The following is a 19,434-nucleotide window of genomic DNA, read 5'->3' as shown; positions in this document are numbered from 1 at the left end:
CCCTTACGTTACTCACTCGAACAAACCACCTCACACCACACATTGTCCTCAAACATCTCATTTCCAGCACATCCATCCTCCTGCGCACAACTCTATCCATAGCCCACGCCTCGCAACCATACAACATTGTTGGAACCACTATTCCTTCAAACATACCCATTTTTGCTTTCCGAGATAATGTTCTTGACTTCCACACATTCTTCAAGGCCCCAGAATTTTCGCCCCCTCCCCCACCCTATGATCCACTTCCGCTTCCATGGTTCCATCCGCTGCCAGATCCACTCCCAGATATCTAAAACACTTCACTTCCTCCAGTTTTTCTCCATTCAAACTCACCTCCCAATTGACTTGACCCTCAACCCTACTGTACCTAATAACCTTGCTCTTATTTACATTTACTCTTAACTTTCTTCTTCCACACACTTTACCAAACTCAGTCACCAGCTTCTGCAGTTTCTCACATGAATCAGCCACCAGCGCTGTATCATCAGTGAACAACAACTGACTCACTTCCCAAGCTCTCTCATCCCCAACAGACTTCATACTTGCCCCTCTTTCCAAAACTCTTGCATTTACCTCCCTAACAACCCCATCCATAAACAAATTAAACAACCACGGAGACATCACACACCCCTGCTGCAAACCTACATTCACTGAGAACCAATCACTTTCCTCTCTTCCTACACGTACACATGCCTTACATCCTCGATAAAAACTTTTCACTGCTTCTAACAACTTTCGTCCCACACCATATATTCTTAATACCTTCCACAGAGCATCTCTATCAACTCTATCATATGCCTTCTCCAGATCCATAAATGCTACATACAAATCCATTTGCTTTTCTAAGTATTTCTCACATACATTCTTCAAAGCAAACACCTGATCCACACATCCTCTACCACTTCTGAAACCACACTGCTCTTCCCCAATCTGATGCTCTGTACATGCCTTCACCCTCTCAATCAATACCCTCCCATATAATTTACCAGGAATACTCAATACTTATATTCTTACCTGATCTTTATATTGCTATTTCTGTTCTCCTCAAGTATTTTCTGAACTTAAGGCAATTGTATTGTACATGTACTTCAAGAACTTTTTACTTTCTTATTATGCCTTAGAGATGGAGTTTTCGTTATAGGAACATATCTCCATATGTATGATTATAGTTCATAGAAAAACTGGTTTTGCTTAACCAGAAATTTGCTTAACAGCAAACTTTTCAGGAATGTATCCATTAAGTGGAAACTACTTGTGTGTATCTTGTCTCTTAGAGTCTTGCATATTTATACTAGGAAATTCTTCTGAAATAAACACTCGATAATTTTACAGAAACTTTCCATCATTGTTGAGGTACTACTTGATTTTTTAGAATCCTATGATTTTATTGGAACATTTTTTAGGAGACATTTCTGATTCATGGGTTGTACTATAAGTTTTGTCTGATTTTCTTTTAAAGTGAGCTAATAATGACTGACTCTTTTTTTGAAAAGATATAGAAGATTTTTACTAAAAGATTTTTTTTTTTATTATCACAGCATTGAGAAGGTGCCTAAAATAACATCACCAGTACTTGTTATCCATGGAACTGAAGACAATGTAGTAGATTTTTCACACGGCCTGGCCATCCATGAACGTTGTCCAAGAGCAGTGGAACCACTATGGGTAGAGGTAAGGTTGTTTATAAGTATTCATTCATTATTGACTTTTGATTGATTGATTCCAATAAAATCCTTGAAATTCTTAAATAGCATTTGTTAGAGTGAGGAAGCATTGCAACTGGTGAGAAACTATTGCCCGCATATGATATTGATCTTGGAATGACAAACTGCTGTTGACTAGTAATACATCTGTACTTTTTTCCAGTATTATTATTTCTGATCTTTAAATTTTTGTTTTCTTTGCTTTTCCCAGTCTAGACCTGTGAAAAACAGACATAAGCATTCTGATACCTTTCCTTTGTTCCAGTCATTTTTGTCTGTAAAAAGGTGGTCCTGTCTTTGCCTGTGGATGTGCTGAGAAGTCGCTAGATGCAAGACAGCTAACCATGATACATAGTTGTCAGTAGTATATCCATTTCTTCGGAAGGGTAGAAATTGCTGGCTGCTGGATTAGGATGTTTTTTTGAAAAATATTTAATTGTCAAATGGGAAGGTTATACCAGTAATATGGGAGGTGCAATGAGGAAAATGGCAAGGTGAGTGAATGTATCACAGAACAAAGTTATTTTGTCGCTATCCAGCGCAACACAAGGTGTTATCAGTGTGGCTGCATTTGAGTGAGTCCTTGGCATACATGTAATGAGTAGAACACACCATGGCCTGTATTTAGAGGGTACACATGCTGTTCTTTAACCCCAGTCTGCCAGCCCACAGAAATTGCTAATAGAGTAATTGAACAAGATGTCTAGCCATTCCTTTGCCACAGTTCACCAGCCTGTTGGAGACAAACTGCATACTGCTGAAATTAGACCAAGTAGAAAAAAAGAAATTAAGCCATTGTAGTAACAAGCAATCTTTATTTGTTTCTGGATTTTTTTCTTCCTCTTCTCAGGAGTTAGTGAAGGCCCGAAAGTAGTAGTTGGTAGGCAGCCAACGACCAGGGAATTGTATTATCAGTACTACCTGCCTGGGTATTGGGAAGGTTAGTAATGGCTGCGTGATGAGCCAGCACTTCAGTGGTTGTCAAGCTGCATTCCTCTGACCCGGGGTTACTGGTATTCTGTCCACAAACATATAGTCTCTCCATGTTATACATAATACTTGACAGTGCGTAACTCAGCTCATTCTTTGTAACTCTGTCCCTGCCTTTTGGCAAAACGGTAGGAGCATTAGATACAAGTAGTAGGTAGGAACATTTAGGCTGGAGCATTAGGTAGAAACATTAATTAGAGTTAATAAGACAGGAACATTAAGCAGGAGGATTAGGTAGAAACATTAGGTAGGGGTAGTAGGTAGAAATTTTAGAAGTACTAGGTAGAGGTAGGTAGTCACTAAGAACATTAGAAAAAAGCCTGTGCAAACACTGTGCTGAAGTTTACCTCTGCCTTTGGCCTGTTAAGGAAGAGGCTCTAAAGGCTAAGAAACAGCATGGGAGTTCACTAGTTATGGAGGCTCTATTTTCATAGCCATCCCTTTGAGTAAGTTCCATGTGGGAACAGCCATCAGAGTTCACTAGTTATGGAGGCTCTATTTTCATAGCCACCCCTTTGAGTAAGTTCCATGTGGGAACAGCCGTCACAAATATAGACAGATTTAGTGTTAGAAATGTACTTACCTACTCACTCCCCTTCTTTTTGTCTCACACTTTCCTCTTTTCCTGTTTTCAGGGATAGTTTTCAAGTATCATACACAGGTTGAGCATCCCTAATCTGAAAATCCTAAATGCTCCAAAATCCGAAACCTTTTGTGTGGGAACGACGTTACAAGTGGAAAATTCCACACCTAAACTTATCGTTTTTTCTATTTTATTAATGTTGTTTCTTGTTTTTTCCTTTTGAGTACTTTTTTGTGAGTAAGTGTAGGAAAACTATTGCTTATACGTCAGGAATGAAGGTTATGCCAAATGAGTACAGATTGTCCACGTGGGCGGCTGAGGTTGTGATACCGTGGCTTTCTAATGGTTCAGTGTAACACAAACTTTGTTTCATGTGCAAAACTATTAAGAATATTGTATAAAGTACCTTCAGGCTATGTTTATAAAGTTTATATGAAACTTAAATGGATTTTGTATGTAGACTTGGGGTCCCATCCCCAAGATATTATGTTTATGCAGATAATCCAAAAAAATCCAAAATCTGAAACATTTCTGGCCCCAGGCATTTCGGATAAGGGATACTCAACCTGTACTACTTATTAAGTAAATAATTTACACAAATCTCATTTTTAGTATGGCATCAGTTATATGATTTTTCCAGGCTTATTCTCAGTTACCTATTGTAAAAGTACTCTGTACCATTTGTTGCTAGGGTTTGTTGACATGAGGAAAAGTCACTGTGAATATATTGACAGCCTTTACCAAATAGTATTCGATTTACTGGCTGACTGATATGTAAGCAGACTGTTACTTCATGCCAGGGGCCTCTCTCAGAGCAATATGTCCCCCACAAAATGCAGCTAGTTGATTGTCCTGTCATTCCTTGCTACACCTATATTTGCATGATTCCTAACTGGTTTTATGTTATGAAATTTGATTACTATATTCAATGTTTTATGGTGTGGTATTTCAATTGTGAACTGTGCTTCCTGGAAAAAAGAAGTGTTTCCTCTGTGTGAGGCTAAAATTACCCTTGCATATTCATGTGAAGAATCTAAATTTGTTGCTTTCATAGATGACCTGTTCTCATTTTATGTTTGACAAATTGTCTAAAGAGCAGTGAATGCAAAATTATTTCTGAAATTATTAAGAAAACCAGTGACTTATAATGTTTTAAAATGTATATAATTTCTAATATGGCAGCTTGAATTGCATCCAGTATTCTTAGCTGTAAACATTGCTCAAAGTTGAAGTGGAGGGTAACATAGGAATATACACATCCTCACCTCTCTGATTTCCCATCTTGTGTTACCACCACTTCTTGTGTATTCTTATCTTGTTTTCCCTTGTTTTGGTTTATGATTATATTATTGAATGCAGTGTCTATTATTAGATACAGTGTTCACAAATAGCTTTGTCCGTCTAGCCAGATATTTTCAGTGATGTACAGCTAAAATTTATTGTGGATACAAGCATATGATGTTCTCAGGGTGAAATCACCATACATCTGGTTGCTTAGGCTAGTGTTCCTAACAGTGTGAGTACCAGGAACCTACCCCAGTGTACCTTAGACTATCTTGAGGAACAGTGTTTTTTTATTACTCTTGCAGACTGCCTGTATATTTAGGAATTTTGCTTCTGTACACTGTATTTCTTCCACCTGTTCTTCAGGACGGTTGGCTCTTACTTTTATGAGGAGGAGAAAGCTTGATTCTCTTCTGGAAGCAAGGAAATGAGAATACACATGAGATTCTTTGGTGCACTTGTCACTAAGAATGGAAGATCAGGCAGTTGCTGATAGCAACACTTCATCAGTGCCTCACCTCATTCAGATCAAGCATGTGTAGAGCCAAAACATGGACCTAGAATTCTTAGAAACTTTGCCAGTTCTGTGTCCTGATTTTTGCTGAATGATAATCACGGCCAATGGAGAGATGATAGATGAGTGTGACATCGCTTTTGAAAATACATGCCAAAGTGGACAATGCTTTTTATAGATATTGTACTAACAGGTTTTGGCCCTTTGGGCTCCCATCTGCTCACTCCTACAGAAGGCTTCCACACCCTCCCTCATTACCAACATTCCCTCCCACCCTAGCCACCAAACCTTCACTCACCACCATCACTCCCCACATCCTGTCTACCACACCCTCCCTCTATGACCACCACACCCTCCATCATCCTCACCTCGTCTTCCCTCCCAGGCTGCCACACACTTCGTTATCACCACCAAGCCATCCATCCTTGGCCACCACACAATCCCTTACCACCATAATTCCATCACTCCTTGTCTGCCATACCCTCCTTCATCCCACTCCTTTTCTCCCTAGCCGCCACAACCTTCCTTAAAACCACCACGCTCCACCCTTCTTGGCCACTACACCCTTCCCTACCACCACCCCCTCCTTCCCTAGCTGTAACACACCACACCACTCCCTTCCTCCCTCCCTCTCAGTTCACACCACACCCTCCTTCACTACCACCATGTGATCTCTCCCAAGCGACTACACCCTGGATAGCGTAGCAACATTTTTCAGTGGTTTAACCTCTCACCTCCATAATTTTTCTCCTTACTTCCCATATTGCCAGCACAACCATCCTGTTGTCCTATATATTGATATGATTCTTTTCCAAAAATATATCACCCCAGCAGCCAGCAATTTCAGTCCTCCAAGGAAATGGTTGAATTATTGGCATATGTTTTGGGGGATTAGTGGTTGTGCATCTGGTATCCTCTTTGCATTAAGTATGGAGAACAAACAGAGACAGACAGGAGTGCCTTTTTATAGTATAGATAATACCAGGTCCACTTTTTCAAAGGGCTCTTACAGATATAATCTGTAGTAAGGAAAGATTGAGTCTTTTGGGATGAGAAGGTCATTGTGGTGAAGAGCTTGTAGATTTATGTGCTGAAAAAGGACTGGTGATTGGGAATACCTGGTTTAAAAAGAGAGATATACATAAGTATATATATGTAAGTAGGAGAGATGGCCAGAGAGCATTATTGGATTACGTGTTAATTGATAGGCGCGCGAAAGAGAGACTTTTGGATGTTATGTGCTGAGAGGTGCAACTGGAGAGATGTCTGATCATTATCTTGTGGAGGCTAAGGTGAAGATTTGTAGAAGTTTCCAGAAAAGAAGAGAGAATGTTGGGTGAAAAGAGTGGTGAGAGTAAGTGAGCTTGGAAAGGAGACTTGTGTGAGGAAGTACCAGGAGAGAGTGAGTACAGAATGGAAAAAGGTGAGAACAAAGGGTGTAAGGGGAGTTGGGGAGGAATGGGATGTATTTAGGGAAGCAGCGATGGCTTGTGCAAAAGATGCTTGTGGCATGAGAAGTGTGGGAGGTGGGCAGATTAGAAAGGGTAGTGAGTGTTGGGATGAAGAAGTAAGAGTATTAGTTAAAGAGAAGAGAGAGGCATTTGAATGATTTTTGCAGGGAAATACTGCAAATGAGTGGGAGATGTATAAAAGAAAGAGGCAGGAGGTCAAGAGATAGGTGCAAGAGATGAAAAAGAGGGCAAATGAGAGTTGAGGTGAGAGAATATCATTAAATTTTTGGGAGAATATAAAGATGTTTTGGGAGGAGGTAAACAAAGTGCTAAGACAAGGGAACAAATGGGAACTTCAGTGAAGGGGGCCAATGGGGAGGTGATAACAAGTAGTGGTGATGTGAGAAGATGGAGTGAGTATTTTGAAGGTTTGTTGAATGTGCTTGATGATAGAGTGGCACATATAGGGTGTTTTGGTCGAGGTGGTGTGCAAAGTGAGAGGGTTAGGGAGAATGATTTGGTAAACAGAGAAGAGGTAGTAAAAGCTTTGCAGAAGATGAAAGCCGGCAAGGCAGTGGGTTTGGATGGTATTGCAGTTGAATTTGTTAAAAAAGGGGGTGACTGTATTGTTGACTGGTTGGTAAGGCTATTTGATGTATGTATGACTCATGGTGAGATGCCTGAGGATTGGCGGAATGCTTGCATAGTGCCATTGGACAAAGGTAAAGGGGATAAAAGTGAGTGCTCAAATTACAGAGGTATAAGTTTGTTGAGTATTCCTGGTAAATTATATGGGAGGGTACTGATTGAGAGGGTGAAGGCATGTACAGAGCATCAGATTAGGGAAGAGCAGTGTGGTTTCCGAAGTGGTAGAGGATGTGTGGATCAGGTGTTTGCTTTGAAGAATGTATGTGGGAAATACTTAGAAAAGGAAATGGATTTGTATGTAGCATTTATGGATCTGGAGAAGGCATATGATAGAGTTGATAAAGATGCTCTGTGGAAAGTATTAAGAATATATGGTGTGGGAGGCAAGTTGTTAGAAGCAGTGAAAAGTTTTTATCGAGGATGTAAGGCATGTGTACGTGTAGGAAGAGAGAAAAGTGATTGGTTCTCAGTGAATGTAGGTTTGTGGCAGGGGTGTGCGATGTCTCCATGGTTGTTTGATTTGTTTATGGATAGGGTTGTTAGGGAGGTGAATGCATGAATTTTGGAAAGAGGGGCAAATATGCAGTCTGTTGTAGATGAGAGAGCTTGGGAAGTGAGTCATTTGTTATTCGCTGATGATACAGCGCTTGTGGCTAATTCATGTGAGAAGCTGCAGAAGCTGGTGACTGAGTTTGGTAAAGTGTGCGAAGGAAGAAAGTTGAGAGTAAATGTGAAGAAGAGCAAGGTTATTAGGTACAGTAGGGTTGAGGGACAAGTCAGTTGGGAGGTAAGTTTGAATGTAGAAAAACTGGAGGAAGTGAAGTGTTTTAGATATCTGGGAGTGGATCTGGCAGCGGATGGAACCATGGAAGCGGAAGTGAATCATAGGGTGGGGGAGGGGGCGAAAATTCTGGGAGCCTTGAAGAATGTGTGGAAGTTGAGAACATTATCTCGGAAAGCAGAAATGGGTATGTTTGAAGGAATAGTGGTTCCAAAAATGTTGTATGGTTGCGAGGCGAGGGCTATAGATATAGTTGTGTGGAGGAGGGTGGATGTGCTGGAAATGAGATGTTTGAAGACAATATGTGGTGTGAGGTGGTTTGATCGAGTAAGTGATAATAGGGTAAGAGAGATGTTTTGAGATAAAAAGAGTGTGGTTGAGAGAGCAGAAGAAGGTGTTTTGAAATGGTTTGGTCACATGGAGAGAAAGATTGAGAAAAGATTGACCAAGAGGATATATATGTCATAGGTGGAGGGAACGAGAAGTGGGAGACCTAATTGGAGGTGGAAAGATGGAGTGAAAAAGATTTTGAGTGATCGGGGCCTGAACATGCAGGAGGGTGAAAGGCGTGCAAGGGATAGAGTAGATTGGAACGATGTGGTATGCCGGGGTCAACGTGCTGTCAGTGGATTGAACCAGGGCATGTGAAGCGTTTGGGGTAAACCATGGAAAGTTCTGTGGGGCCTGGATGTGGAAAGGGAGCTGTGGTTTTGGTGCATTGTTACATGACAGCTAGACTGAATGTGAATGAAAGTGGCCATTGTTGTCTTTTCCTAGTGCTACCTCGCACACATTTGGGGTGAGGGTGTGGTATGACGGGGTATGGTGATAGGAATGAATAAAGGCAGACAGTATGAATTATGTGCATGTGTATATATGTATATGTCTGTGTGTGTATTTATATGTATACGTTGAGATGTATAGGTATGTATATTTGCGTGTGTGGACGTGTATGCATATACATGTGTATGTGGGTGGGTTTGGGCCATTCTTTCGTCTGTTTCCTTGCGCTACCTCGCTAATGTGGGAGACAGCAACAAAGCAAAGTAGTATACATAATATACGTAATTACTGTCTTCAAGTCAACTTAGCTCATGATTATTAGGTAGCTGGTTTTAGAGATGATCAGCGTCAGGTAGTTTTGGCATAGAGTCTGTGATCTGTTTAGTATGGCTGATAGATATCAAATATGCATTTTTTTCAGGCAAAAAAAGATATTCCAGTGATTTCCAGCATTTGTTCATGACATTTTACATCTAAGAATAACTTAAATGTATTGTTTTTTAATATAGATCCCCAAAGAAGCCTTTTTCAGTGTCAGGAGTGATAGAAGCAGGGTGCATATTGTTTGCACCTTTTATTTACTCTGTAAGCTACTTTGTACTGTACATATAGAGTAAGTGTTGATTTTACACAGCAGTATGGTTTTTCCTTTCCAAGAGAGCCTCTTCAGAATGCTGAATAGTATAGGTAGATATTTTTAGGAAATGTCAACTTAGGTTTATAGTATTTCCCATGCATATGGAGGATAGTTTCCCATGGGGAGAGACAAGGACCCATTGAATCATTCATATTTTATTCCCACACTTATAGAAAGTAGGTTTTCAATTTGGTACTATTAACTTGGACCAAGGAAGAAAAATCCACATGTCATCCAAACAGCTGACCCCTGTAAGGGTCGAGGGAGATCAGCAAGTGGATCAAATTCAAATTTATGTAGTTTTGGTTTTATTTGGTGCCATAACATTTATTGTAGAAAGACAAATGCATAAGTCCCTTCCCCCTTTTTTGACTAGTTTTACTAAAATCATATCTAATTTTAAGGTCAGAAAAGGTATTTCTGTCAGTTATTCACTATTAGGAAACCTAGCCCGATGATTTTAACAATGAATGTTGTTATAAGACAGATGATGAAGACACTCTACATAGATGTTTTGTTACAACATACAGCAAAAGGAAAAGGTTTAAGAGAGAAGCACATGATTGGGAAACAGTTATATTGCTTCTCTGGCAGAAATACATGATTTGAAATTGAGACTGTAAGAACACAGCTTATTAGATTAGGCATAGCTGGCTAAGAGTCATGGACTTGTGCATGTACACACACATAGTTTGGTACACACTAGACCTTTCCTCAAAAAATTCTCCATAATGACACAATTTTAGCGATAACAGTTCCTCTTGCCAGCTGTAGTAAATTTTTTCATGCTTGAATGCCGATTCACACATGAGCTAGGTAGCACCAAGAACAGATGAATAAAGGCTGCAACCTTTCACATCCATTCTCTATCTTTCATTTATAATGTGCTGAAACCACAGCCACAGTCAGGCCCCACATTTTTTTTTTTTTCTTTTTAACTATCCTTCCATCTCCAATTTGGTCTCCCCGCTCTCCTTGTTCCCTCCACTTTTGATGCAAATCCTTTTTGTCAACCTTTCTTCCTTCATTCTCTCCATATGTCCAGACCATGTTAAAACACCCTCCTCAGCTCTCTCAACTGCACTCTTTATTACCACACCTCTCACCACATATTGTCCTCACACATTTTATTTCAAACACAACCACCCTCCTTCTCACAGGCTTATCTATAGCCCATGCTTTGCATCTTTATGATATTGTTAGGGGTACTATACTTTCAATCATAGCCATTTTTGCCCTCTCAGATAATGTTTGCTTTTTCCACATTCTTCATTGCTCCCAGAACTTTCGTCCCCACTCACCCTATGGCTTGCTTCCACTTCCTTGTCACTTTCTCTTATACATCCCACACATCCCACAAGTTAAATGATGCATTGCCTTGTTTGTGTTAAATACATTGCTAAAAACACTACCCATAAATGCAGCTGTCTTAGCATAGTTCTCCTAGTTGTGAGTAAGTAAAACTCAAGTAAGTTTCAGTGTTTTTGAGTCATTGTCAGGTGCCAGTTTTCTTTGTCATTAAACACTGTTTAATGTTTCTGAAGTGTAACTGTGACACAGGTAATCAAATAGCTCATCTACATTAATAATGAGCTATATTTTGTCTCCTGTCACCAGCATCACTGCATGCCAATATTGGTAAAAGTAACTCTAGTGTATTTGCAGTCAGGGTATTGTCAGTTGGAGAGCAATTTGAATTATGAGAGACATCATTTATCTTGGTCCTTTAGATTGATTGGTTCTAGAAGTAGCTAATTATGTGATCCAACTAGGAATGTAATCTGGTTGAATGATTTTCCATGTGGAGTAATCACAGGGGATGTTTGCTACTCTTTAAGTCAGTCCATCATACTAATAAAGTGGTTTCAGTTGTGAGGCAAAGTTGTCTGCAAGCTAACCACTTACAAAACAATCTCAGTAGACTGCCCATAAGCTATTAACTGGCATGCTGTCTTTGACAGGCTGTCTATAAGCTTTTTAAGCAAACAGTCCTCAAGGAGCTGTCACTAGTTTCAACAATAATATATAGTTGCAAAGCATGGGCTATAGATAGGGTTATGCAGAGAAGGGTGGATGTATTGGAAATGAAATGTTTTGAGACAATATGTATTATATATATGTTATACTTTGTCATTGTCTCCCGTGTTAGCGAGGTAGCGCACGGAAACAGATGAAAGAATGGCCCAACCCACCCTCATACACATGTATGTACATACACATCCACACACGCACACATACATACCTATACATTTCAACATATACATATATATACATACACAGACATATACATATATACACATGTACATAATTCATACTTGCTGCCTTTATTCATTCCCATCGCCACCCCACATCACATGAAATGACAACCCCCCCCCATGTGTGCAAGGTAGTGCTAGGAAAAGACAACAAAGACCACATTCGTTCACACTCAGACTCTAGCTATCATGTATAATGCACCGAAACCACCGCTCCCTTTCCACATTCAGTCCCACAAAACTTTCCTTGGTTTACCCCAGGTGCTTCACATGCCCTGGTTCAATCCATTGACAGCATGTTGACCCTGGTATATAACATCGTTCCAATTCACTCTATTCCTTGCACGCCTCTCACCCTCCTGCATGTTCAGGCCATGATCACCCAAAATCTTTTTCACTCCATCTTTCCACCTCCAATTTCGTTTCCCACTTCTCCTCGCCCCCTCCACCTCTGACACATATATCATCTTTGTCAAGCTTTCCTTACTCATTCTCTCCAAGTGACCAAACCATTTCAAAACGCCCTCTTCTGCTTTCTCAACCACACTCTTTTTATTTCCACACTTCTCTCTTACCCTTTCATTACTTACTCGATCAAACCACCTCACACCACATATTGTCCTCATACATCTCATTTCCAACACATCCACCCTCCTGCGCACAACTCTATCTATAGCCCTTGCCTTGCAACCATACAACATTGTTGGAACCACTATTCCTTCAAACATACACATTTTTGCTTTCTGAGATAATTTTCTTGCCTTCCACACATTTTTCAGTGCTCCAGAACTTTTGCCCCCTCCCCCACCATATGATCCACTTCCGCTTCCATGGTTCCATCTGATGCCAAATCCACTCCCAGGTATCTGAAACACTTCACTTCCTCCAGTTTTTCTCCATTCAAACTTACCTCCCAATTGACTTGGCCCTCAACCCTACTGTACCTAATAACCTTGCTCTTATTCACATTTACTCTCAGCTTCCTTCTTTCACACACTTTGCCAGACTCAGTCACCAGCTTTTGCTGTTTCCCACCTGAATCAGCCATCAGCGCTGTATCATCATCGAACAACAACTGACTCACTTCCCAAGCTCTCTCATGCACAACAGACTTCCTTCTTGCCCCTCTCTCCAAAACCCTTGCATTCACCTCCCTAACAACCCCATCCATAAACAAATCAAACAAACATGGAGACAGACACACCCCTGTTGCAAACCGACATTCACTGAGAACCAATCACTTTCCTCTCTTCCTACTCGTACACATGCCTTACATCCTCAATATAAACTTTTCACTGCTTCCAAAAACTTGCCTCCCAGACCATATATTCTTAACACCTTCCACAGAGCATCTCTATCAACTCTATCATATGCCTTCTCCAGATCCATAAATGCTACACACAAATCCATTTGCTCTTCTAAGTATTTCTCACATAACATTCTTCAAAGCAAACACCTGATCCACTCACCCTGTACCACTTCTGAAACCACAGTGCTCTTCCCCAATCTGATGCTCTGTACATGCCTTTACCCTCTCAATCAATACCCTCTCACATAATTTCCCAGGAATACTCAACAGACTTATACTTTTGTAATTTGAGCACTCGCCTTTATCCCCATTGCCTTTGTACAATGGCACTATGCATGCATTCTACCAATCCTCATGCACCTCACCATGAGTCATACTTACATTAGATATCCTAACCAACCAGTCAACAACACAGTCACCCCCGTTTTTAATTAATTCCACTGCAGTACCATCCAAAGCCGCTGCCTTGCCAGCTTTCATCATCCGCAAAGCTTTTACTACTTCTTCTCTGTTTACCAAATCATTCTCCCCAACCCTCTCACTTCGCGCACCACCTCAACTAAAACACCCTATATCTGCCACTCTCTTATCTAACACATTCAACAAACCTTCAAAATACTCACTCCATCTCCTCACATAACCACTACTTATTATCACCTCCCCATTATCCCCCTTCACTGATGTTCCTATTTGTTCTGTTGTCTTATGCACTTTATTTACCTCCTTCCAAAACATCTTTTTATTCTCCCTAAAATTTAATTTAAAGAGAGTCCCTCACCCCAATTCTCATTTGCCCTCTTTTTCACCTCTTGCACCTTTCTCTTGACCTCCTGCCTCTTTCTTTTATAAATCTCCCACTCATTTGCATTTTTTCCCTGCAAAAATCGTCCAAATGCCTCTCTCTTCTCTTTCACTAATAATCTTGCTTCTTCATCCCACCACTCACTATCCTTTCTAATCTGCCCACCTCCCACGCTTCTCATCCACAAGCATCTTTTGCGCAAGCCATCACTGCTTCCCTAAATACATCCTATTCCTCCCCCACTCCCCTTACATCCTTTGCTCTCACCTTTATCCATTCTGCTCTCAGTCTCTCTGGTACTTCCTCACACAAGTCTCCTTCCCAAGCTCACTTACTCTCACCACTCTCTTCACCCCAACATTCTCTCTTCTTTTCTGAAAACTTTTAGAAATCTTCACTTTCGCCCCCTCAAGATAATGATCAGACATCCCTCCAGTTGCACCTCTCCGCACATTAATGTCCAAAAGTCTCTCTTTCATGCACCTATCAATTAACACAATCCAATAACACTCTCTGACCATCTCTCCTACTTACATACTTATGTATATCTCTCTTTTTAAACCAGGTATTCCCAATCACCAGTCCTTTTTGAGCACACGAATCTACAAGCTCTTCACCATTTTCATTTGCAACACTGAACACCCCATTTACATCAGTTATACCCTCTGACCATCTCTCCTACTTACATACTTATGTATATCTCTCTTTTTAAACCAGGTATTCCCAATCACCAGTCCTTTTTGAGCACACAAATCTACAAGCTCTTCACCATTTTCATTTGCAACACTGAACACCCCATTTACATCAGTTATACCCTGAACTGCCACATTACTCTTCTTTGCATTCAATCACCCGTCACTATAACCCGCTCTCGTGCATCAAAACAAAATAATCACCCATCTCTCTCCATCCACTTTCAGTTTTACCCATATCAATCTAGAGTTTGCTTTCTTACACTCTTAATACATACTCCCACCACTCCTGTTTCAGGAGTGATACTACTCCTTCTTTTGCTCTTGTCCTCTCATCAACCCCTGACTTTACTCCGAAAACATTCCCAAACCACTCTTCCCCTTTACCCTTTAGCTTCATTTCACTCAGAGCCAAAACATCTTGGATCCTTTCCTCAAACATACTTCCAATCTCTTCTTTCTTCTCATCATGGTTACATTCACACACATGTAGACAACCCAATCTGAGCCTTTGAGGAGGATGAGCACTCCCCGTGTGACTCCTTCTGTTTCCCGTTTTAGGAAGTTTAGATAGAAGGAGGAGAGGGTTTCTATCCTCCCATTCCTAGCCCATTTAGTCGCCTTCTACGACACGTGGGGAATGCGTGGGAAGTATTGTTTCTCCCCTATCCCCAGGGATGGTTTTACGACAATATGTCCTCAATATGTATTTATTTAATTTTATGTAAGTTTAATTTGATTGAATGCAAAGGTGAGTAATGTGGCAGTTTAGGGTATAATTGGTGTTCATGGGGTGTTCAGTGTTGTAAATGAACTGGTGGAGCTTGTAGATTTGTGTGCTGAAAAAGGACTGGTGATTAGGAATACATGGTTTAAAAAGAGAGATATACTTAAGTATATGTATGTAAGTAGGAGAGATGGACAGAGAGCATTATTGGATTATGTGTTAATTGATAGGCGCGTGAAAGAGAGACTTTTTGATGTTAATATGCTGAGATGGACAGCTGGAGGGATGTCTGATCATTATCTTGTGGAGGTGAAGGTGAAGATATGTAGAAGTTTTCAGAAAAGAAGAGAGAATGTTAGGGTGAAGAGAGTGGTGAGAGTAGGTGAGCTTGTAAAGGAGATTTGTGTGAGGAAGTACTTTGAGTGCAGAATGGAAAAAGGTGAGAGTAAATGGCGTAAGGTGAGTGAGGGAGGAATGGGATGTATTTAGGGAAGCAGTGATGGCTTGCGCAAAAGATGCTTGTGGCATGAGAAGCGTGGGAGATGAGGAGATTAGAAAGGGTAGTGAGTGGTGGAATGAAAAAGTAAAATTGTTAGTGAAACAGAGAGACGCATTTGGATGATTTTTGTAGAGAAATAGTGCAGATGACTGGGAGATGTGTAAAAGGAAGATGCAAAAGGTCAAGAGAAGGGTGCAAGAGGTGAAAAAGAGGGCAAATGAAAGTTGGGGTTTAGATGGTATTGCAGTGGAATGTATTTAAAAAATGGGGTGACTGTGTTGTTAACTGGTTGGTGAGGATATTCAGTGTATGTATGGCTCATGGTGAAGTGCCTGAGGATTGGCGGAATGCATGCATAGTGCCATTGTACAAAGGCAAAGGGGATAAAGGTGTGTTCAAATTGCAGAGGTATAAGTTTGTTGAGTATTCCTGGGAAAGTATATAGGAGGGTATTGATTGAGAGGGTGAAGGCATGTACAGAGCATCAGATTGGGGAAGAGCAGTGTGGTTTCAGGAATGGTAGAGGATGTGTGGATTAGGTGTTCGCTTTGAATAATGTATGTGAGAAATACTTAGAAAAACAGATGGATTTGTATGTTGCATTTATGGATCTGGAGAAGGCATATGATAGGGTTGATAGAGATGCTCTGTGGAAGGTATTAAGAGTATATGGTGTGGGAGGTAAGTTGCTAGAAGCAGTGAAAAGTTTATATCGAAGATGTAAGGCATGTGTACGAGTAGGAAGAGAGGAAAGTGATTGGTTCCCAGTGAATGTAAGTTTACGGCAGGGTTGCGTGATGTCTCCATGGTTGTTAGATTTTGTTTATGGATGGGGTTGTTAGGGATGTGAATGCAAGAGTTTTGGAAAGAAGGGCAAGTATGCAGTCTGTTGTGGATGAGAGGCCGTGGGAAGTGAGTCAGTTGTTCGCTGATGATACAGCGCTGGTGGCTGATTCGGATGAGAAACTGCAGAAGTTAGAGACTGAGTTTGGTGAAGTGTGTGAAAGAAGAAAGCTGAGAGTAAATGCAAATAAGAGCAAGGTTATTAGGTACAGTAGGGTTGAGGGACAAGTTAATTGGGAGGTAAGTTTGAATGGAGAAAAACTGGAGGAAGTAAAGTGTTTTAGATATCTGGGAGTGGATTTAGCAGTGGATGGAACCATGGAAGTGGAAGTGACTCACAGGGTGGGGTAGGGGCAAAGGTTTTGGGAGTGTTGAAGAATGTTTGGAAGGCGAGATTGTTATCTCAGAAAGCAAAAATGGGTATGTTTGAAGGAATGGTGGTTACAACAATGTTATAAGGTTTTGAGGCATGGGCTATAAATAGGGTTGTGTGGAGGAGGGTGGATGTGTTGGAAATGAGATGTTTGAGGACGATATGTGGTGTGAGGTGATTTGATCGAGTAAGTAATGAAAGGGTAAGAGAGATGTGTGGTAATAAAGAGATTGTGGTTGAGAGAGCAAAAGAGGGTGTATTGAAATGGTTTGGTCACATGGAGAAAATGAGTGAGGAAAGATGTGTCTGAGGTGGAGTTAATGAGGAAAAGTGGGAGACCAAATTGGAGGTGGAAGGATGGAGTGAAAAAGATTTTGAGCAATCAGGGCCTGAACATACAGGAAGGTGAAAGGTGTGCAAGGAAGAGAGTGAATTGGAATGATGTGGTATACCGAGGTTGACGTGCTGTCATTGGATTGAACCAGGGCATGCGAAGCGTCTGGGGTAAACCATAGAAAGTTCTGTGGGGCCTGGATGTGGAAAGGGAGCTGTGATTTTGGTCCATTACACATGACAGCTAGAGACTGAGTGTGAGCGAATGTGGCCTTTGTTGTCTTTTCCTAGCGCTACCTCACGCACGTGTGGGGTGAGGGGGGGGTTTCATTTCATGTGTGGCGTGGTGGCGGCAAGAATGGATGAAGGTAGCATTTATGAATATGTCCATGAGGATTGGCGGAAAGCATGTATAGTGCCATTGTATAAAGGCAAAGGGGATAAAAGTGAGTGTTCAAATTACAGAGGTTATAAGTTTGTTGAGTATTTCTGGGGAAATTGTATGGGAAGGAAATAATTAAGAGGGTCAAGGCATGTACAGAGCATTTGATTGGGGAGGAGCAGTGTGGTTTCAGAAGTTGTAGAGGATGTGTGGATCAGGTGTTTGCTTTGAAGAATGTCTGTGAGAAATACTTAGAAAAACAAATGGATTTGTATGTAGCTCTTATGGATCTGGAGAAAGCACATGATAGAGTTGGTAGAGATGTTCTGTGCAAGGTATTAAGAGTATATGGTATGGGAGGTATGTTGCTAGAAGCAGCGATGTAAGAAGTGTATGAGTAGGAAGAGAGGAAAGGGATTGGTTCTCAGTGAATGTCGGTTTGCAGCAGGGGTACATGATGTCTCAATGGTTGTTTAATTTGTTTATGGAGGTGAATGTAAGAGCTTTGGAGAGAGGGGCAAATATGCTGTCAGTTGGGGATGAGAGGGCTTGGAAAGTGAGTCAGTTGTTGTTTGCTGATGATATGGTGCTGGTGGCTGATTCGTGTAAGAAACTTTAGAAGTTGGTGATTGGGTTTGGTAAAATGTGTGCATGGAGAAAGCTGAGAGCAAATGTGAATAAGAGCAAGGTTATTAGGTTCAGTCGGGTTGAGGGATAAGTGATTTGGGAGGTAAGTTTGAATGGAGAAAAACTGGAGGAAGTGAAGTGTTTTAGATATCTGGAAGTGGATTTGGCAGTGGATGGAACCATGGAAGCGGAAGTGAGTCACAGGGTGGTGGAGGGGGCGAAGATTTTGGGAGAATTGAAGAATGTGTGGAAGGTAAGAATGTTATTTTGGAAAGCAAAAATGGGAATGTTTGAAGGAATAATGGTTCCGACAATGTTATATGGTTGTGAGGCATGGGCGATAGATAGGGTTGTGCAGAGGAGGGTGGATGTGTTGGAAATGAGATGTTTGAGGAGAATTGAGGAGGATTGAACCAGGGTATGTGATGCATCTGGGGTAATATGTGACAATATGTGACGTAAGGTGGTTTGATCAAGTAAGTAATGAAAGGGTAAGAAAGATGTGTGGTAATAAAAAGAGTGTGGTTGAGAGAGCAGAGGAGGGTGTATTGAAATGGTTTGGTCACATTGAGAGAATGAGTGAGGAAAGATTGACAAAGAGGATATGTGTCAGAGGTGGAGTGAACGAGGAGAAGTGTGAGACCAAATTGGAGGTGGAAGGATGGAGTGAAAAATATTTTGATCGATAGGGGCCTGAACATACAGGAGTGTCAAAGGCATGCAAGTAATAGAGTGAGTTGGAAGGATGTGGTATACTGAGGTCAATGTGCTGTCAGTGGATTGAACCAGGGTATGTGATGCATCTGGGGTAAACCATGGAAAGTTTTGTGGGGCCTGGATGTGGAAAGGGAGCTGTGATTTTTGTGCATTACATATGACAGCTAGAGTCTGAGTGAGGAAAGATTGACAAAGAGGATATATGTGTCAGAGGTGGAGTGAACGAGGAGAAGTGGGAGACCAAATTGGAGGTGGAAGGATGGAGTGAAAAAGATTTTGATCGATAGGGGCCTGAACATACAGGAGTGTGAAAGGCATGCAAGTAATAGAGTGAGTTGGAAGGATGTGGTATACCGAGGTCAATGTGCTGTCAGGGGATTGAACCAGGGTATGTGATGCATCTGGGGTAAACCATGGAAAAGTTTTGTGGGGCCTGGATGTGGAAAGGGAGCTGTGATTTTTGTGCATTACATAGGACAGCTAGAGTCTGAGTGTGGA

At 41.1% G+C, this 19,434-nt stretch overlaps 1 protein-coding gene across 2 annotated transcripts in view; it reads left to right on the top strand.

Annotated features, from left to right (window-relative positions):
* LOC139751787 (alpha/beta hydrolase domain-containing protein 17B) overlaps positions 1-19,434 on the top strand; it is a 201,438-nt gene that overhangs the window by 140,626 nt on the left and 41,378 nt on the right. For both annotated transcript variants that reach the window (XM_071667325.1, XM_071667324.1), the window contains one exon: positions 1,542-1,674. In XM_071667325.1, coding sequence (XP_071523426.1) covers positions 1,542-1,674 — 133 coding nt within the window. The remainder of the gene's footprint in view (positions 1-1,541; positions 1,675-19,434) is intronic.

The sequence above is a fragment of the Panulirus ornatus genome, chromosome 12 (assembly GCF_036320965.1).
Source record: "Panulirus ornatus isolate Po-2019 chromosome 12, ASM3632096v1, whole genome shotgun sequence".
In the NCBI taxonomy this organism is placed as follows: Eukaryota; Metazoa; Arthropoda; class Malacostraca; order Decapoda; family Palinuridae; genus Panulirus; species Panulirus ornatus.
Note: the sequence above shows the minus strand (reverse complement) of the source record. Positions and strands in the feature narration are given on the sequence as shown.